This window comes from Varanus komodoensis, unplaced genomic scaffold, assembly GCF_004798865.1.
Source record: "Varanus komodoensis strain SLA01 unplaced genomic scaffold, ASM479886v1 scaffold44_3, whole genome shotgun sequence".
Classification (NCBI taxonomy): domain Eukaryota; kingdom Metazoa; phylum Chordata; class Lepidosauria; order Squamata; family Varanidae; genus Varanus; species Varanus komodoensis.
The window spans coordinates 4609026-4630429 of record NW_025336010.1 but is presented as its reverse complement, the minus strand read 5'-3'; the positions used below and the strand labels follow the sequence as shown (position 1 = coordinate 4630429).

The following is a 21404-nucleotide window of genomic DNA, read 5'->3' as shown; positions in this document are numbered from 1 at the left end:
TCAGGCTGACTGGCTTATCTTTTGGAAATACCAATGTTATGTACAGGATTATGTTAAAACCTGGGATTTTTCTAGAAGATGAATGAGTACAAGTCCTCTGGCATGTTAGCTCTTGACAGGAATCTTTATGCCATTTCCTTTAATAGCAGAATTTTGTGAGTAATGCAAGTCAGTTTAAGCTTCTTAAGATTTTATGAAATATAGATACAGAGATTTCAGACGTGTGTGCGTGTGCACATACATGCATTCACTTACACGTGTGCAGGCAGGTACGCAAGTGGCATGTTTTGCATGAGGTAAACAATATATTTACTGTGAAGGAATGAAAAACTGAAAATGGACTTGTCCATGTTGGATTATTCGGCTATCTCACCAGATGGCAGGTGGTAAAGAAGGGATTGAATTGTATGTGTACCATCAATTTTAATACATTTTGTATATTTAAACTTGTATAAACTCTGTACAATGAAAAGATTTTTGATAGTTTATCTAATCTCAGATTATGCAGTCTAATTGTGTTGTTGTACAAAAACACAGTAGTTTTTCCTCCCCCTGCAAAAACAAAAAGAACTGAAAAGAGGATTGCCATGCCTCTAATCCTTTTAAATGCAAAACAGAGCATGACACACTGTAGAAGTCACTCAGGTACATTTTTTCAGCTGGGGAAGAATAAAAGTTGCATGTCTGAACATTTAAGAGATTTGAAAAAAATGAATGTGCAGGAATGTCCACAGCCAGTGCCTTTGCACTTTCAAAATAAATATTTTCAATGTCTTAACTATGCCAAATTGTGCTGTGTGTACCTCCTTCCATGATCTAATATCTACCACATACTCATAAGAAGGAAGTTGTACTGGGACATGATTGCTGAATAGCGCTGCTACATCAGAAAAGCAGGTTGCTTACCTGTAACTAATGTTCTTCGAGTGGCCATCTGTGCATTCACACATTTGGGTGCTGCTCCTGTGCAGTGCCTAGGCTGGAAAGATGGAAAGCTAACGGTTTTTGGCGGGAAAACTCCCCTCCCCTCCCCCTCCATAGTATATATAGAGCGGAGTGTCCGCCATTTTGCTCAGTCTTTAAAGACCGATCGTTCACCCCCTTGCGGGAGTGAAATACATTAGAGCAAGTATCATCGGTACCGTAGATATAAAAATGTACTGATGAAATCAAATCCACTCACCGACACTGAGCGGGGCCGGCGGGTGGGTTGTGTGAATGCACAGATGGCCACTTGAAGAACATCAGTTACAGGTAAGCAACCTGCTTTTCTTCGTCATGGCCTCTGCATCACACATATGGGTGAATAGCAAGCTTACCAAAGTTGGTGGAGGGTGGTGTCATCACTGAAGAACAGACAGAACAGCCCTCCCAAAGGAACAGTCTCTTCTGGCACACACATCAAGGTGGTAGTGCTTGGCGAAAGTGCACGGAGTAGCCCAAGTTGCAGCTTTGCAGACCTCTTGGATTGGGATACCCACGGCAAATGCAGCGGAAGCTGCTACTGCCCTAGTAGAGTGACCTCTCGGAACAATAGGTAAGTCAATCTGCGCAAGCTGGTATGCCAATACGATGGTTTGAACTATCCATTTCGACAGTCTCTGAGATGAAACAGGTAATCCTTGGTCCTGTTCAGAATACTTCACAAATAGTCTATTGGAACGCCAAAGAGATTCTGTGCGTGATCTGTAAAAAGCCAAGCAGCGTCACACATCTAGAGTATGAAAGGATCTTTCAGTCAGGTTCGACCGTGATGAAAAGACGGCAGATAAGACGATCTCTTGATTCAGGTGGAATGGCGTGGACACTTTAGGCAAAAACATAGAATCCATTCTCAAAACCACCTCTTTATGAAAGTTTAGATAAGGTGGGTCAATTCGAAGAGCACAATGTTCACTGGCTCTGCAAGCTGATGTAACTGCAACAAGAAAAGCTGTTTTCCATGACACAAGACGAAGATCAACAGTTGCTAAAGGTTTGAATGGAGGTCTTGTAAGTGCTTGAAGAACAACTGAAAGACTCCATGTAGGCATGACAGGTTGGATGGAAAGATGAAGATTTTGCAGTCCTTTAAGAAACCTCCTTACAAGAGGTTGTGAAAACACTGACAATCCCTATATCATACCACGGTAATGTGATACAGCTGCTGCATAGACTTTAATGGATGAAGGTTTAAGTCCCGAACGATGTAGTTGTAAAATAAACTGAAGAATATTTTCCACCGAGGCTGCCGTTGGAATAAACAAACGTGATTCTGTGAAAGATGAGAATTGGCGCCACTTCGCTGCGTAAGACTTTCGTGTTGATGATTATAGCGCAGACTCAATAATCCTTTGAACGTCTGGGTCTAAAGAGCTTGGTCCCGATGGTACATCTATCGGTACCAAGGCATTAAGGAAGTCGACGTGCTCATGAGTTGAAGTACCGAGTGACCTAGTAGACCTTGGGACCGGACCAACATCGTTAGTTAATAAACTCGCCACACTGTGAGGTTCAATGAGGGTAAGTCTGGGTGACGGACAGCACTGCCTTGTTGAGTTATGAGATCTGGTCTCGACGGGAGGCGAAGAAAGGTGTTGTCCGAAATCCGAAGGAGGGTGGAAAACCACGCTTGACGAGGCCACCAAGATGTTATCAGGATTCCTGCGGCACCGTCGTGTACGATCTTCGAGACAACTTTCATTAGTAGCAGAATAGGCGGAAACGCATAAATTCTGGTGTTTGTCCAAGGGATCATAAGGGCGTCTCCCATCGATCCCGGTCCTATTCCCGCCCTGGAACAGAATCTTTTGTATGCCCTGTTCTTGTGGGTAGCAAACAGGTCTATGTCCGAATGTCCCCAAAGTTGGAAGAGCTGGCTGCAGACCTGGCGATTGAACTCCCACTCATGGGTCATCGTCATGTGCCTGCTCAGAATGTCGGCTTCCTCGTTGTCGGTCCCGGCAAGATGGACTGCTAATAGAGTTATACCCCTCGGAATGCACCATTCCCAAATGTCCATGGACAGACGAACTAGGGCAATGGACATTTGTTCCGCCCTGCTTGTTGATATAAAACACCGTGACTATACTGTCGGATGTGATCTGGACAACTTGCTGACAGACAGTGTCCTTGAAGGATCGAAGTGCTTTGAAAATTGCTAAGAGTTCGAGGTAGTTGATGTGTCTCGACGACTCCTGTTGGTTCCACGTGCCCTGGGACTGAAGTCCCACGCATACCGCACCCCACCCGATCAGCGAAGCATCGGTATACAGAGTCAGCATCAGATGGGGAGCCTGGAATGGGGTACCCACATTTAAATTGGTATGGATAGTCCACCAAGTCAACGTCCGTAGAACATCCAGGGGCATTCGGAATGGTTTGTCGGGGAAATCTCGTTGCGGATGGAAGTTCTTGTTGAACCAGAGCTGAAGAGGATGTAACTACAACCTGGCGTGTGGGACAATGGCAACGGTGGCAGCCATATGGCCCAAAAGTCTCTGAATTGAGAGCGCTGGGACGACTTTGTCCTGCAGAATCTGAGAAATACAGGTGCGAAGGCTGTTGTGACGAGCTGAGGGGAGGAAAGCTCTCGCTACCGTGGAATCTAGACGAGCTCTGATGAAGTTTATCACCTGTGTAGGAACAAGGGAAGATTTTTCATGGTTAATGCATAGTCCTAAATCGTCCAATAATGCTCAAGTCACCTTGACAGCCGACAGAAGACTATCGCGGGTCTGTGAGACTGTCAGCCAGTCATCCAGGTAAGGATACACCTGGATGCCCTGGAGCCGTAGGTGTGCGCAAACTGGGGCCATACATTTCGTGAAGACCCTCGGAGTGGTAGCTAATCTGAAAGGGAGGACATTGAATTTGTATATGTTGGTCCCGGCGGTGAAATGCAGACGACGTCTATGACATGGATGGATCGGAATGTGGAAGTAAGCGTCTTTCAGATCCAGTGAGGCGAACCAATCCTCTCTCCTCAGCAGCAGAAGGATATTTTGAAGGGTAGTCATCTGAAATTTCTTTGGTTTGATAAATTTGTTGACATTTCAGAGGTCCAAGATTGGATGAAGACCACCATCCCATTTAGGGACCATAAAATATCTAGAATAGAATCCGTGAAGACCCTCGGAGCTGGAGAGTCATCGAATTGTGCCCTTACGAAGCAGTTGATGTACTTCGTCTACTAATACCGGGGAGCGCAGTGGAAAGCGAATTGGGCTCGACGGCGGGACGGTATCGAATTCTATTCTGTATCCAAGCTGGATGATGGATAAGACCCACCAATCAGATGTGATGGACTCCCAAATGGGGAGTCGGCCTTGCAGCCGTTCCCCAAAAGGGAGAGGGAGAGGTAGGTATAGAGGTGGAGGAGAAGTTCACCCGTCCCATCAGTGTTGACGCTTTTCATTTTCAAAGCGACAATGACCCTGTTGGAAACGCTGCTGGAGTTGTTGCCTTCTGCGTTGTTGTCGCTGATGGTATTGCCTCTGCGGAGGTTGGTACCGGTAAAATGGATGGGACCAAGCCCACTTACGTTTTTGCTGTCCTGGCAGTTCCATCCGTCTTGCCGTCATGTGGGACTCATGGATGGCTTTGAGTTTAGGGTCTGTTCGTGAATGAAAAGGACCGAAGCCATCAAAGGGCATTTCTTCTATGCGCCTTTTCATCACATCAGGGAAGTTACAATTCCTCAACCAGGCATGCCTTCGCAGTGAAATGGCCCCGACTAGAGCTCTCGAATCCGTATCCACATGGTGGCAAACTGTGGACAATTGTTGGATGGCCACCTGCATACCCTCTTTGATGAAGGTCCTAGCCAAATTCCATTGCTGTTCTGGCAGGGAGGCAATGACGTTGTCCAGCCTTTGCATAATAAAAAAACTGATACCTGGCCAAGGTAGCTTTATAATTGGACATACAAAGGCCGAGTCCTGCAGCCACATAGACCCGGTGTGCCAAGGTATCAATTTTGCGCTCCTCCTTATGGGGGTGGTATGTCCCCTGGATTCCCTGCCTTGAGATGATTCCATGACTACGGAGTTTGGCGGTGGAGCAAAAAGGGTATGTCGCCCTCCCGGACATGATACATAGACTCATACCTTCGTACGGTGGGCTGTGTCTGCAAGGGCAAGTCCCACGGTTGAGTCATCGCCTGCCGCAGTGCTGTAATTAGCGGCAGGACAATTGCAGGTGACTGCTCTCCCCTGACAATGTCATGGAACTTGTTGGTGCTCGGATCTGGCTGGTGTTGCGCCTCAATCTCGAGTGACCGCACAAGTCTAGACATGAGCTCTCTGAAAGAGATGTGGGGCTCCTCTGGTGATGCTGGGCCCTGGGATGTAATCGGCACATCAGGGGAGGTGGAGTCCGCCTTGGAGTCAGGCCCGAGATGGTACAGGTCCGAGGAAGAATTCCCCAGTGAGGTAGGACGTTCAGGTTCTGCACCTCTCGAGGTAGACAGAATATCCTCGTGGACGGAAGGTGGTGAACGATCTCTTGGTTGGGGATGAAATCCAAGGGAGTGGTAATCTTCCCAGCCTGACGGATAATCATAGTACAGCCGGAACCATCCCTCTTCGCATCTTTCATCCATACAGAATCAAGGTGGTGGTGAAGAGGCAGGAGATGGATCCCGAGCTCTAGTCGGAGGCATTGAAGTTGGTGATCGAGCCATGGGAGAGGAGTCTTGAATCTCTCCATCAGAAATAGACTCACGATGAGGTTCCTTGGGCCGATCAATGGGCTGGCCTTGTTGAGAAGCAGGTTGTACCGGAGACCCCGGTGGGGTAACCTGCATTGCTGCCAGTAGCATTGGTACCAATGCTGTTGGTACCGAAGCTGCTGTCGAGATCGATGGAGCTGACAAGCCTGAATCCCGATGCCACTTAGGCTTATGAGCAGTTTTGGCCGCTTTATCTTTCTTTGCCTTTTTGTGGGAAGAGGAGTGATCCAACCCTCCAAGCTTCCTTTTCTCCCGCTGTTTACGTGGAGGAGAAGGGGATCGTTGAGCCCCGGAGGGTGAATTCCCATCATCTGATGGGTGCAGCTGAGGCATGGGCGGCATGGTCGTAGGGTGTTGGCCAGGCGTGGCTGAAGTGGCAGCCAGTTGTTGGCCAGATGCAGTCAAAGTGGAGGCTGGGTGCTTGGCGGATGGAGCATGAGCAGGCCTGGGCTTTGCAGTGAGCTGGTCAGACAGCATCAGCACTTGATCCCATAGGAATTTTCGTAAACGATTCTCCCTATTCTTGCAGGCCTGCTTGGTGAAAGCAAGGCAATGGTGGCATTTATCTGTTCTGTGCCCCTCGCCGAGGCGGAGGAGGCACAAATCATAAGGGTCCGCTGGGGATACTAAAGAGGGATAAGATAATATTTTTGTTTTTTTAGTAAAGACGAAGAAAAAGCAAAGGTATAACAAGGGAATAATAACTTGGAGTAATACTAATGAAGAGCAACAAGAACAATAAGAATAAAATAGCAAATGCTGAAGTCAGAGCGAGAGACGAAAAGGCACGAGGCACAGCGAACGGCGGTTGCAAAAGACTGAGCAAAATGGCGGCCCGGGCCCAATTCAAGGTGTTGGTTATGACCTATAAAGCCCTAAACGGCTTGGGTCCTGACTACCTGAACGAGCGCTTACGTCCGTATATGCCCGACCGCCCCTTGAGATCTGCGGGAGAGTCCCTTCTCCGGGAACCCTCCATGAAAGAAATTAGGAGAGTAAGTACCCGGAGGAGGGCTTTCTCTGCGGTGGCACCCAACCTATGGAATTCACTCCCCAAAGAAGTCCGCCTGACACCATCATTACTGGTTTTTTGGCGCCAGGTGAAGACCTTTTCATTTAAACATCATTTTAATTGTTAAAATATATGATCTGGCCAGGGCAACTTCTTCTTCCTTCTCTTTCCTCCTCCTATATTCTTTATTTACTTATTTTATACTGTTAATTTTAATTTTATATTATTGTATCTCAGTGTATTTTTTGTATTTTTGTATTTATTGGTAATTTATTATGTTCTATTGTATTTCAATGTATCTTATTGTGTTGTAAGCCGCCCTGAGGCTTCAGCAAGGGGCGGCATAGAAATGTTATAATAATAATAATAACAATAACAATAATAATAATAATAATAATAATATACTATGGAGGGGGAGGGGAGCAGAGTTTTCCCGCCAAAAACCATTAGCTTTCAATCTTTCCGGCCTAGGCACTGCGCAGGCTAAGCACCCATATGTGTGATGCACAGAGGCCATGACGAAGAAGCAGCTTTGCTTTCCTTCAGCACATTATTTAGACACAAGTCCTATTGAGTTAAGTGTGTGTAGGAGTGCAGTCTAAATGTCTGTAAAAAAAACTTCTAGTCAACAGGTTATTGCTTCAACAGGTGGTGGAGGGTAGATAGCTATGAAATACATATAGCGCTGCATTCAAGACGTGTATGCTAACAAGATCCACCACTGGCGATACATGGAGCTGGCAGGTTCTGGAGCACCAACATGGTAAGTCTCAGAGCATCCTGTGCAAGAAATCACCATGGCTTGTGGAAGTTCTGAGAACCCGCTCTGTGTGTGAGAAAGAGAAGTTGTGATCACTGCCCTTCTAAAACAATTAATGGAGGCAGTTGTTTAAAAATATGTTTCATTTGTTACCATTTCCATAATTCATGAGTTGGGCAATGGCAACAGGGTACACAAAGGATCATTTTAACATTGGAAAACTGAAATCTGGTTTGTTGCAACCTCTGATGTACACTCACTTTGTTCAGTGCATAGATGGAAGAAGTGCACTCAGAACTGGGTAATACAACCAAACTGCAACAATGAAGACACTGTTATTTTATTTGTAAGTTGTTATGTCAAATGACATAGATTTTTAAAATACTAACTCTAACTTGCTTTTCTTAAAGCATTCAAGACACAGGTAATGTGCAAAAACACACACTCATTCAAGCAAGTATTGTGCTGCATATAATTAGTGCAGCTAGTTCATATTTATTTGGAACCAAACACTGCAGAGTCCACTGGAATCTGCTTCCTAATTAGAAGCAGATGCCCTGAAAACAATAGAAGCCACTTCCGAATAGGCCAGTATAGGATTACAGTCTTAGCCTGTAGCCATTACTCAAAAATAACAGGGTGGGAATGTATTACCTTTATTATAGTCTCAGTGCAGGTACTCCTACAGGCTAGGATCCAAAGAATGGGCAAGAAGTTCCACACATCCAAGGAGGCCTTCAGATTGTCTTTTCCTGCCTTTCCCCTATCCCCAACCATTCCCTGAAGTAAAGTCTCTTTGATCCTTGGGAATCTTCCAAAGCAAGCTGTGATATGCCATTGAAGACATGTTGGGAGGGTCCTGTTCCTACTTCTTTCACTCCCAGTTCCAGCCAAAAAACAAAACAGTGATCGTACACTGGTTCGAGAACTGGAAGGCTGGGTTTGGATCCTCTCCATCTGCTGATAAATGATGACATGGAGAGCTGATTTTGGATGTTGAAGTAATAAACAGCACTAAAAATACGGAAACTTAATGCTTGCACTTCTAAGAGGAAGACAACAATTCCTGCATTAGTGGGTAGATTTTTTTACTGGCTGTCTTTGCATCAAGTTGGAAGCACTGGCATTAGACAGGCGACACAAGCAGTGCCTCCCTGCCTGTTGGAGACAATCTTTACATGAAGCTGCTCAAAGTACATGCAGCCTCCTTGGACAGCTCTGGAGAGGAGTAGCACAGCCAGATCTACACAGCCAAGGTGCATACAGAGCCTCCTCTGCAGGAACAGTCAGCTAAGGGCACAGCTATTGCTTACAGCCAGCAAGGAAAAGGGAGAGAAAGGGATTCTGTTGAGCACCAAGGTGTTTCTTGTGCAGTATGTAGGGGAATACATTGTACTGGTGTGATGCATTTCAGCAATGTGCTGGTAGGTGATGAGATGCTTCATGGCATCCAGATGCTTTGGGTTATGCAGCGAGGATAACCCTTCCACCCACAGAAGGGTTCTGGTTCAGGGCAGCATGTGTGCTACAGAATGGAGGAAGAGACCAACTTCACTGATTTTTGCTTCTTCTTCCTGCAGTTCTCCATTGTTCCTTTCCTTGCCCAGTTCTGCTCTGGAGGATTTGAGACCTTCTGCAATGGTATAGGAGGTGGCACTGAGGGCTATGGGGTGTGGGATAATGGGCCAAGATTGCTTCAGCTAGTCCCCACCAACTGATTAGGCTGGCTGGACCAGCCAATGGAATTGGACTCCAGGACTGCTCCACCTGGGGGCTGAAATGCTGGATGTGCAGTTTTATTTTCTATGAACTACATTTTCCATCCTAACGTTTAAAGCACCTTAGCAACCATTTAAGACTTTAAAAACCCTCTGAAATGAAAAGACATGCTGCCTTATTGTCTACCTTCCCACTCCTATTGGCAGGTCTAGGAAGTAGGCAAGAGGTGTTTAAGGCTGGAGCACCAGCACCAGAAGTGACGGAAGTAGGTGGAGATCTTGGCAGGATTCTTTGCCAATGCGAAGTCAGGAACAGGCATGGACAAGCTACCAGCAAGGCCTAGCAGGACCAGAAGCAAAGGCAGAGTCAAGAACAACGGAGGGTCAGATCTCAACTGAAGGCAAGGTTAAGCACAGGCATGGATCAGGTATGAACAAGGCAGAGCAGATGAAGGCATGGATCAGGCTCTTTGCAAGGCAGCCTTGGGCAAAAGGCAAAGGCAGAGTGAGAAGCTGGTGGAAGTCAGGGCACCACCAAGGCACGTCTGAAAGCAACCACCATAAGGGCCTGTGTTGCTGAGAGCAGTGTGGGGATGCCATTTGGAGCTCCCAGCTGCACTGCATGATTCTCAAGGCTCCAATCCTTGCAAGTGCTGGCAGGTCTGATCCTAGTCCTGCAGGCACTTGCAGGGTGAACTATGTTGTTTTTCATGATCTTGCCACTAGGAGAAGCTGCATCAAGGAATCAGATCCTGGCACCCATTATTGAATTATATCTACAGAAATTAAATCTAGGAGGAAAACCTACACAGAGGGAAACCTGTTACAGTAAAACATGTAAAACTTTGCCTCCCTCATTTTGCTGCACTAGAAGCCAAAAAAGAAACACCATCATTAGAAAAAGCGAACATTTTGCAACAATGACAAACTCTTGCCACTCTTGTTCATCTTTCTTATTTTAAGGAGTAATCAAAAGCAGGGTTTTTATAAGAGACCAAGCGTGTGCCATGCTGCTCACTGTGAGGTGTTCTATGTTTTTTGCATAGACACACTGACAATAATATGGTAGCAGTGAGAAAAAATGCACTTGTTGCACACAAGGCAACCAAGGGAGGCTTGTAGCTGGACTGTGTTGCAAAGGTACTGCATGGAGTGCTGTTCGCATCCCATTCTGCAGTCCGGCTTGACCCTGCCTCATTTGAAGCAATTACACATACCTGGTAGGTTGATCCAGGCAGGAGGTTGTACAGGGTATACCGCCTGGCTGTGGCATAAATCTCCCCAGAAAGCGTGTCATTCATCTTGCTGTCTTTTGGGTGGTAGGCAAGCTGGTAGAACCTCACTGCTGAGCTAGGAGCACACCAGTGGATCTCTGCAGAAGTGTCCCTTATTTCAGAGACTCTGTGGAGTCTTGGTGGTTCTGGGATGGTGAAGTCGTTAGATATGCCTGGGCACAAGCAAGGAGACAGCACCTGGAGATCAGGGCAAGGCTTCTGGAGGTGTCTGCATGGATCGTAGTCACAAAACTGGAGCATCTCCATTGCAGAGTCCTCTTGCTCGATTTCATAGTCATCATCATCTTCGTAATGCACTGGATGATCACTGGTTGCAAGGTGTGGAAGGGAAACTGCTTTGGTGGTGTTCTGCAGTGGCCGTGTAGTTTGTTCTGAATGGGCCATGATGTGTGGGATAAACAGGCCACTGGGAGCCTGGGAAGGGCTGGTTCCTGGGGCTTCAGTTGTGGGAGTGAGCACAACTGTGTGATACTGTGTTTCTTCTGGAGAGTCCATGGAATTCACGGTTGTAGCATCCTGCTTTCCAGGATCCAGGTGGACCATGCTTATGAAGGGTTGTCCAGCAGAGGTCTCCAGAGTTGTTGAGGGAGTGGTGCCAACAGCTGCCAGGGTCCAAGGATGGTCTGCAGAACCGTGAACTGTTTCTTCTCGGTCAGCAAGAATGGCTGCCTTAGTTAACTCCTGCTTTGTTGTGTCTCCCCAGGGCCAATGTGTGTTCTGGGGGGCATAAGTGCTGCCCCATTTCTGATGGGACTTGCTGGACCATGTACTAATGGCAGAGCTGGAAGAAGCACTGTGAGGTTCATCCAGAGTCCATGATGGGGTTGAATGGGCAGTTCTCTGCCCTTGGCATGCATTGTAGAGTTCAGGCAATGGCAAGGGCCCAGATAAAGGGGCTACACTCTCCCCGGGGGACGGGAAGCACATAGTTTCTGATGCCCTGAGATATATAACAGAGACCAAGGCAGAAGAGGAGCTATTAAGACATGAAAATATGCCATTTGGAAAACATTATAAAAACTTTACAGTACCCAGTGATATATCCATAGTTTGAGGATGCAGAGTGGCTATTAGAATTCCACTCCCAGCCTAAAGATCCAGTCTGGCTTCTCCCATTATTGGGAAAGATCCCACTCTCTGAAACAGTGAGGGGCCATTTGGCAGTTCTTGGGCCAAATTCCAATCCGGCAAAATCTGGGGGGGCCACACTCTCTCTGTTAGTGAGGTGACAAAAAGGTGGTCAGAACCAAAATGTGATTCCCAGCACTTTCTTTCCTTTTTTTACACCTACACAGAGATAAACAGGATCAACATTTTCACTTGCCGGTGCTACAATATTGCTACCTGACAATCTCATCAGGAAAAGGTGAAATGTACACCTTATTTCTTTAGAAATGGGTGAACAGGGGAGGAGATGTAATTCTTCAACTGGATTCTTAAAAGATTCTAAGGCAATCACTCAAACAAAATAAACTCATCTAATGAAAAGAAAACAATTGGAATGTAGTTCAGATTCAGATTTGCAATTTCTCAGTGGTTGCCAAATGCTCGTCCAAAGAAATAAGTGGGAGAAATTTTATTTACAAGCACGTACATTTTATTGACAAGCAGAAAGCAGAATGTTCCAGGTTGTTGTGCCATGTTAGCCACCTCAGTGAGAACTGGACCCTGCCCATAAGTTCATAAGTCCCCTGATCTAGTTTATGTGTATATCACCAATGTATTAACCTGTATGTCATTGTTTGGAAACACTTGATGGCAGCCAAAACCTAATCTATCAATGTTTGTGCTTTTATCCAGTAATGCTATTAATTGTAAAAACCTTAGTACCTCAAAACCAGTGAAATGAAGCTAGAGATCACAAGAGTTTAAAAGTCTTGTTATCAATATCTTTTATTCAACTTTAGCATTTATTTCTACTGTTTATGAATTTCTTTAAGTTACCACTAGGGTTAGACTTCTGTATTAAAGCAAAAACAAGCAGTAAAATGAAACCCCACTTGCTCTGCATGGCGAAGTCTGGTCGTTGGCGCAAGCACCAGGTAGAAGTTTTCCTGGGGCCCTTGGGCCAGGGAGCAGCTGGAGTCTGGTCAGCATGGCCACATCCACAGCTGTTCGCATGACTTGAGGAGGGCTGGGCAGGTGGGGAGGGGGGAGCCTGTCACAAATGACTTCAGTCTCCTTGGCTTACAGGGAATCTAGTGAGCACAGGCACCTCTGTGGTGGACCAACCAACAGCCTGCTGGTCAACAGCCTGGAAGGAGCTTCAGCTTTACCACCTTCTTACCTCTGCAGTACTATTTTGCCTGGCTTGGCAAACAACCAGGAGATGTCACAGTGGCAGACCAAAGGATTTCCATAGAGGTTGATGACGAGGTTGCCTGATGAGCGAAGATTCCATGGACTGAAAGAACTCAAGTTACAACTAGAGCAAGACAAAGATATAAAGAGTTGAGTAATGCACAGATTATGGATTATTCTTTTTCCATGTAAAATGCAGTTTGCTGTCCTCTGCAGAAAGAGGGTGACATATTTATATTACCTGTTTTTTTTAAATATGCGTTTAGCTCTTGCCTTTCCATACAGCAATGCCCAAGATGTCTAAAAGAGAACACAACAGCCAGGTCATGGGTCCTCAAACTATGGCCACAGGCTGGATCCAGCCCGCCATGCTCATTGATCTGGCCTGCCTCAGAGCTTTTGGACTCGCTCAGAGAAAACGATCTCCAAGTGTGTCCAAAAGCTCTGAGCCGGTGCAGGTGTACTCAGTGGGGAGATGGCAGCAATTGCGCCCATCTTCCCTGCATGAGGGTGCCTGCGATTCTGCCTGTCTTCCCTGCACGATCATGCTTGGGGAGCGGGGGAGATGGCCACGATCGTGGGTGCGCTCGTGCAGGGAAGATGGGTGTGATCGTGGTTGTGCTCGGGGCGGGGGAGATGGCTGCAATGGCACCTGCCTTCCCTGCATAAGTGCAATCACGTCCGTCTCCCCCCCCCCCAGCATGATTGTGCCCATCTCCCCCCGCACCAGCACTATCGCGGACATAGAAGCGGGCATAGTAGCTATGTTCCTCGAATATGGACATGCTCCTCCCCACCTCATCTTCGGCTTCTGCTGCAGCCCAAGCCGAGCAAACAATTTTTAATTTTTATTTTTTTAATTTTAATTAATTTTAATGTGCAGTGTGCATAGGGATTCATTCATATTTTTTCAAACTATAGTCTGCCCCCCACAACAGTCTGAGGGACAGTGAACTGGCCCTCTATTTAAAAAGTCTGAAGAGTCCTGGGCTAGGTTCACACAACACAGCAAACAGCCTTGCAAGGTTCCCACAGTGTACTTTTTTGCACAGCAGTCACAGGGTTACATACAGGCAGTGTGATTTATGTGCTCCCTGTGTCATCCTTCCAGCCTCATCACGCAACCTGGCAGCCCCCATGAGCAAATTCCTTGTCTTTTCCCTTCTCTTGCCTATGGACTGCAGTGACCTTCTTCTGATTGGTCCACTGCAGTGCCCAGGTGGCTTCCCCCCTTACCCCTCCCAAATATACCTGCATGTCCATGTGCTTCAGCCCCCACACAGATTTTTATTAAATGAAAAAAAAAAACAAACAGTCTCAATTCCCCCCTTCTTCCTCCATGTATTTTCACACTGTCCCTGTTTCCAAAAGTAAATAGGGAGACAGACACATCATTTGGCCGATGAGAATAAAGTGAGTGGTTACTCGATAGGAGAATGGAAGATGAACAGGTTAAGGAAACTATGATAATGTGGGCACAAAATTTTGGATAGAATATTGAATTAGAAAAATGGCAAAAGCTGTGGGAGAGAAATATTAAGGTAACATTAGCAACTTCGTATAAAGAAAACCTGTATAAAATGTTTTATAGATGGTATCTGTTGCCAAACAGATTAGCCAAGATGTTTCCAAATATGTCAAATGGATGCTGGAAATGTAAACATAAGTTGGGTACTTTCTATCGTATGTGGTGGACTTGCAATAATGCGAAAAAGTATTGGATTAAAATACATAAATGGCTTGAGGAAATGTTACAAAAATTCTTAGCTTTTAAATCTGAAGTCGTCTTATTAGGCATTATACCTGTTGCTATTAATAAACAAGAAACATACTTGATTTTACATGTAATTACTGCAGCGAGGATTGCATTTGCTCAACACTGGAAAAGTGAAGAACCACCCACCGACGAACTGACCCTAAAAAAGATCTTGGACTGTGCAGAAACGGATAGATTGACTTTGTCATTGAAGGAGAAAGAAGATACTGATTTCTATCAAACTTGGGACTCTTTTTATTCTTGGCTAGAGAAACGGGACTTCGTACAGATTTAAATATGTTTTTAAATTATCATAAACGGAATAGGAAAGGTGTGGGGGCTGACCCAGTGGGTCCGATGTTTCTGATGATTAATGTTGTTTTTAGTTTTTCTTTGTTTTAGGGTTATTTTGAATAAAACTTATTACATAAAAAAGAGAATAAAGTGAGTGGTGATGGGTCTGTTGCTAGGGAGCTGAGGGCAGGAGAGATCGAAGGCTAGAAGCAGCCACTTCCATGAACGCCTTTGCCAGGGGACTCTATGGTGTTTCCATACCAACAATGGTAAAATGGTAATCCTGGATCTGAACAACTAGAAAAGCCATGGTGAAGTGTGGGAACCATAAAACAGACCATTGATTCTCTCCATGCTTTCAGAAAACCAATCCTACCATTCAGGAACCCTGGAACTCAGTTCAGACAACACGGCACATCACAAGAGACCCACAATGGTGAGTTGTCCTTATGGCTTCTTGTGTCTTATGAACCCACCCAATAAATGCAGTATAAACCAAACTATACCTTGTAGGACCCTGAAAACTTCTGGTTTTCATGTTGGAAACAAGGAGGAGGAAATCAACATGTGCAAATGCCAAATCAAAAGACTCACCAGGCATTCTGTTTTACGTTCATGATGGGAGAAACTCCCACTTCTTATTCAGAAATACCACACTCTTAATTTGTGTCCCAGCATCAAAATTTTTGTGAACCTCAGGGGGAATTTGCCCCCCCACTGCAAATCAATGCAATGGGTGTCATATAATATATATTAAAAACAAGTCTATGATTAAAGCCAGATCCTCAAATAGTGACTTACACTTACCAGGGAATTGGTATGGGCCTGAACCATTGGACTTAGATACAGCTTGGCTAGCAAGTGAACCCAGGAAAACTTACTTCTGGAACAGGAGGAGAGCCACATGTGGTATGTGGTTGAATGACTCAGTATGCACCAGAGTCAGTGCTTGCGAATCCCGGCAGTCCAGTTCTCTCAGCGTGGGCACGTGAGGGAAGATGTCAGCATCAAGGCTTCTCAGTTGCCTCATTCTGGTTAGATAGAGGGATGTGAGTCCGGGCAGATTTTTGATCCAGCCCTGATGAACTGAGGAAGAGAGGAAACAAAGTGCATCAAGCAGGGAAGGCTGTGCACAAGATGCAGTTGCCTCCAGCGCAAGTGTGCAGAATTTGAATTCTGGAGAAGCTCTTGGGGGCCCAAAGCAACAAGCTGGGGGGCTGAAGGTGAAAGGGACAAAGCTAGCATAACTGCATTCTTTAGCCTGAAGCTCTGCCTGCCACTAAGTAAGCCTTAGGAGAAGAATTTCAGCTGTTTAAGGTGGGGAAAAGATGGGCCACCAAATAATTGGTGGTTGGAAGAAAGGTGTGTGTGTTTTTTTTTGAAAGTTGGAGGTGCTGGAAGGTATCATACATGCCACCTCCTGTGACTCACAACATGTTGTAGCAAGCTACTTTGCTACAGCAACTTGACAAATACTGGTGCTTAAGGAGGAGGCAGCAAAGGAGTAGGGGAAGGGGAAGGAACCACAACAGCACTGTCTCTAGCACAGCTTTAATGCACTTCAAAAATTTTAAACTATAATTTTGAACTACCACTGCTGACATGGACCAATTGTCAGGGATGATGGGAACTGTAGCCAAACCATGTTGGAGAAGGCTGCCGAGCAACTGAATGGAAGAGAAAGAAAAATGACTGGAGATGGCATTGGTTCCTGATGCCTTATTTAGCCTCAGACCACCAACAAATCCGTAGCTGGAGGATTTGGGCTGGATTTGACCCCAGCCCTGAGGTGCAGCACCCCTGATTTAGCCTGCCTTCTTTGTACCCACACATTTGGTTCTTTGTTCAATATAGCATTGCTCCCAACTCACATAGGAAGCAGACTGAACTGGAGGAACCTGAAGCAGGGCTGCTGATGGGCAAATACCACTGTTGGATGCTCTGTCATGCTGAAAAGGCCCAGCAAGTAGAAGAAAGCACAGGAGGAAGCAGGTCAGGGGTAGGCCACCTGGTACCCTCCAAATAACAATTCCCATCAACCCCAGTCAGCATAGCCAATGGTCAGGAATTATGGGTTTGGAGTCCAAAATATCTGGAGGGTGCCAAGTTAGAGTATGTTTTATAGTGGATAGGTCTCATTTGATGGAAACGAGTACCATCAGTGGGGTTAATTATATGGGAGTACAATATAAGGCAGGGGTGGGCTGAAGGTAGATCTCCACATGTTTTTGCTTCAGCTCCCAGAAGCCTCTGCCAGTATGGCCAATGGCCAGGAATTCTGCGGGTTTTAACCCAAGGTATTTGGTGGGTGTTGCCTGCCCCTGAAGTGGGCAGCGCCTGCACCTGGTGCAATTGCTTACTCGTTTTTCCTTTGATGAGAATGCTTTATGTGGGCCCCTCTGCAGCCTGAAGCGGCAGTGACCACCACCTCATTCTGCTCTGAACGTAGAAATGGCCACTGATCCAGATGAGGGGTCCCTCCTATGCTTTGCGGAGTGAATGTGGGGGATAACTGGAAATACATCATTGAAACATTTTTGGTGAAAGCACTGCAGCCCATAGCAGGCATGTCTGGGCTCATCTGACTATTAATCATGGCTTAGCCCAATGAGGCCTGCCTACATCAGTCCTGGCCTTTGCATGCTAATTAATTGGCATGATGAAAAACCATTTTGCATGAAGTCTTTAGACAGGGATGGGCTGAGGATGGCTGCTCCCCCGCTACATTTTCTCTCCCACTCCTTTAACTAACAAATTAGAAAACAGTTGACAATTTTGCCTTTAAAAGGCCTGCAAAACAAAGGAACTCCTTTCCCTAAATTTTCAGTGACACAGAATTTTAGACAGATTATAGGCCTGCTTATAGCCCATGTATCCTGGGACAATAGCATAAGAAGGGAGGGAAGTACGAGGGTACTTCTGCACTGGGAGTGGTGCAAGCAATGTTTTAATGCCACTGCTGCAACTGTAAAACAATTGGAAGAAAAACTGCTTACTCATGTGAAAGGCTGCTTAGGATCCGTATGAGGGTTTCACTAGACCCCACAGGTTGCTGATAATTTTCATTTTGGATTGCAATCCTGCACCCACCTAGCTGGGAATAAGTCCCCTTGAATTCAAGGAAGATTATTTCTGAAAAGACCTGTATATTATTGCACTGCTAATATTTTATTGTAACGTACAAGGTGCACTGGGATTTTATAATTTTAAAAGTTATAAATAGAGTTGAATTTTCACACAAATTCATGCCTCAGCAAATACAAATAATTCAATGCTTTAATTTATATTTAGATTTTACAAATCTTATTTCTCATTCTCTCTCTTTTTCCTTTTGGCCAAAATTCAGGTTTTCCCACAGAAATTTCAGTGTGTACACATGCAGATGCACCCACCTACTAACAATTATAAATTGGAAAAAACATCTTCCAAATGGAAAATCTTTAATTTGGTCTTTCATTTTTGTATTAAAATGCATTAAATAAACATTCTGTGTTCCCATTTCCAATTCAAATGTAGCTCCACTGTTATGTTTGTTTCTGAACCTTCCTTCTGTTGAAAACAGAAAAAAATACATATGGTTACCTCCCCACACCCCAGCTTGATGGGACTTGATCAAGGTCTCAGCACTTACTCCTCTCCAGAAATGTGGCACTGAGGTCAAGCACACTGAGCGCACTCCCGGGTTTTCTGGTGGAGTCTCCAACGTGACGCAAGTTCATTGCAAAGGCAGATTCACTAATGCCCCCTTGGCCGTCCCTTCCCAGCCAAGTGGAAGACAGATTCAGGAAAAGCAGCCGAGGAAAGCAGGAGAATGCCAATGGCTGGATCTCAGCGATGGGGTTTCCAGCCAGGGACAGCCACCTGAGACTGGCCAAAGAAGAGGAGGCAGTGCATGCGGGCACAGATGACAGCAAATTGAAACTCAGATCTAGGGCCTGGAGGCTGCTGAGGCTCCAGGCCCCCCACGTCACTTCTTGAATCTGATTGTGCTTCAGGGTGAGAACTTGCAACCTGGGAAGGTACGCCACATCCTGGCTGTGTAACTGGGGCAAGAGGTTGACACTGAGATCCAGGTGCTCCAGAAATTCTGGCAGGCATACAGGGAAAGAAGTCAGATTTTGGTTTTTCAGGTGCAGGGTGGTCCAGGCCTGGTTTCTCAGCTCCTCACAGGACAGGTTAGTAAGACTGGCATTTTCCTCCCAAGTGTTCTGCTTAACCAGATGGAAAAATGCTTTCATATCTCCATGTGTGGCAGGAGCCTGCTTCTCCGTGGGTCTGGCTGGTACTTCTCTTCCCAGTAGAATGAGGCCAGTGAGGAAGAGGCAGAACATTCCAGTTCCTTTCAGCATCTTCCATGTAAGGATGGCTCCTGTTTCCAGAAAGAAGACAAAAGAAGGAAAACAATCCTGAGTATTGCCAAATATTCATTCTTACATAAGAAGCCACTCTTGTCCAAGCCTATTAACAAGAACTGAACTCACATGGTGGAAAGGAAGGATGGAAGGTATATGCCTGAGTTTAAACCCCAAGTTTGGCTAGAGATAGTGAACATTCATTCACCAATCTTGTACTTTGGAAGTGGGCAACTTGTGGTCCTCAAAGTGTTTTGGCCCAAGATCTCATCATGATAAGAGAATGGTGTCATAGTTAAAAGCAAGGGACTGGGACTCAGGCAATTGGGGTTGTAGTCCCTGCTCAGTCATGGAGCCAGATGGGTGACTGGGCCAGTCACAGACTCTCAACCCAATCAACTGCACAGGGTTGCTAGTATGGGGATAAGACTAAAAGCAGCAGGAGGAGAGTGACATAAACTGCTTTGAGTTCTTTAAAGGGAAAAAGGAGGGGTATAAATCTAGCAACTAGATATCTGGACAGCTACAAGGTGCCCTGTTAATACACATTTACTTAGGAGTAAGTCACACTGATCTTCACAGGTCTTACTCCTGACCAGTGCTTTTTTTGTAAGAAAAACGGTACCAGAACTCATGAAATTATTTACCTTTCACACGTAGTCAATCACTGTACACACACCCATACATATCAGTTGTGTAGGAAACATAATGGTCGCCGCCCGCAGTAAACACTCAGCTTGCGACCGCATGACCAATCACAAGTGGAGCAGCGCCACAAGCCGAGCAGCACCATCACAACCAGCATGGACGAAGTACACACGCATCGGATTCGACATACAAGCAGCTTGCATGCACCGTTTTAAAGATTTTGCCACTGACCAGTTACACATGACAGGGTGACTCAAATCCACGTGGACCAAACATCAAATTTTCAAACGTTACTTTTAAAACTTGGAAAATCTGTCTAAAAACGGTGCTGGAACTCCATTCCAGTGCGTTCTATGACAAAAAAAGCACTGCTCCTGACACATCTGAGACTGCAATGCTGGTTTCATCTAGAATCCTGGATCCTAATTTGCAGCAGTGAGTCCTGCTCCACAGGCTGGTTGTGAAGTTAAGAAAAGGGTGCGCTGCGCTTTGGAGGACAGCGTAGATGAGGGGTGCCAGGCAACACCACCTTCTGCATGTAGTCCTCCCCTGCTTTCACACAACTTCTTCCTCTGTTCAGAGTGCAGACATTCCTCTGTACACCAGAATGCCCCTGCAAACCAGTTCTTGGGGGACATGAGTGGGCAACTGCTAGTGCTCTTACCGACTCTTGTGGGGTTTTGCTGGTAAGCAGGCAAAATGAATACTAGACTACATGGTCTGATTTAAGGCAGCTCTGAGGGTTGTGCGAGGAGCCATCCCTCTAAAAGCACCCTACATACTCTTCACAAAGCAAGAAAAACAGACTTTTCTACCTAAAGGAATCTTCCTGGGGGGCTTTGAGGTCCGAAAAGTAAATACTGGTCAACGCAGCTGCCCACCTTACTCAAGCGGGGCTCTGGGGCCATTAGTAGGCGAGGCCAGAGGAAGCATCTCTCCCACCTGGTTTCACCCATGACCGTCTCCTACACCGAGAGGAAAAACCACGTCTGAGAACTCGTCCGTTCGCAGGAGCCCTTCGACACGCTGCGTCCGGCAGTGCCAAGTCCAAGCCCCTGCTTCGTCCAACGCTCTTTTAACTGGTCTCTCCTTGTCGCTCAGTGCTAACCCGTCTCCCTGCTTTCCTCAGAGGCACCGGACGCCAAACTTCACCCCTCCAAGAGGAAACAAACCATCTCTCCCTCGCCCCATTCGCATCCTCTTGCACTCACCCTCCGAGGTGTCTTGCGGCGAGGTTCCGTGTCGGGGGACCCTCAATGCTGCAGCTCTTGTTTTAAGCGTCCTGGTGATTCAGAGCAAAAGCACGAGGCCTGCCTGCCTGCCAGCCCTCTCCCCGCCCCTCCCCCTCCCCGCCCCTCCTCACCTCCTCGCCTCGTCTCTCCCACCCAAGCCCCCGTCTCTTGGTGGGGGCGCTGGCCCTGCTCGCCTCCCCTCTCCTTGCAAGGGAAAGCGGGGGAACTGTTCGCATTGCTTCCCCATGCTCCTTCATCTGGTTAATGGTAGGCGGGTTAATTAATTTCATGGCCTGCACAAATGGACAGCTTGACACCTCCCCCCC

At 46.3% G+C, this 21404-nt stretch overlaps 1 protein-coding gene across 1 annotated transcript; it reads right to left on the bottom strand.

Annotated features, from left to right (window-relative positions):
• Positions 1-10153: 10153 nt before the first annotated feature.
• LRRN4 (leucine rich repeat neuronal 4) lies at positions 10154-20754 on the bottom strand. Its single transcript, XM_044444195.1, has 5 exons — positions 20733-20754; positions 18478-19215; positions 15728-15932; positions 12783-12920; positions 10154-11435 (listed from the first exon to the last, which is right to left on the bottom strand). Exons 1-5 carry the CDS (start codon positions 20752-20754, stop codon positions 10154-10156), a joined length of 2385 nt encoding a protein of 794 aa, XP_044300130.1.
• Positions 20755-21404: the final 650 nt, after the last annotated feature.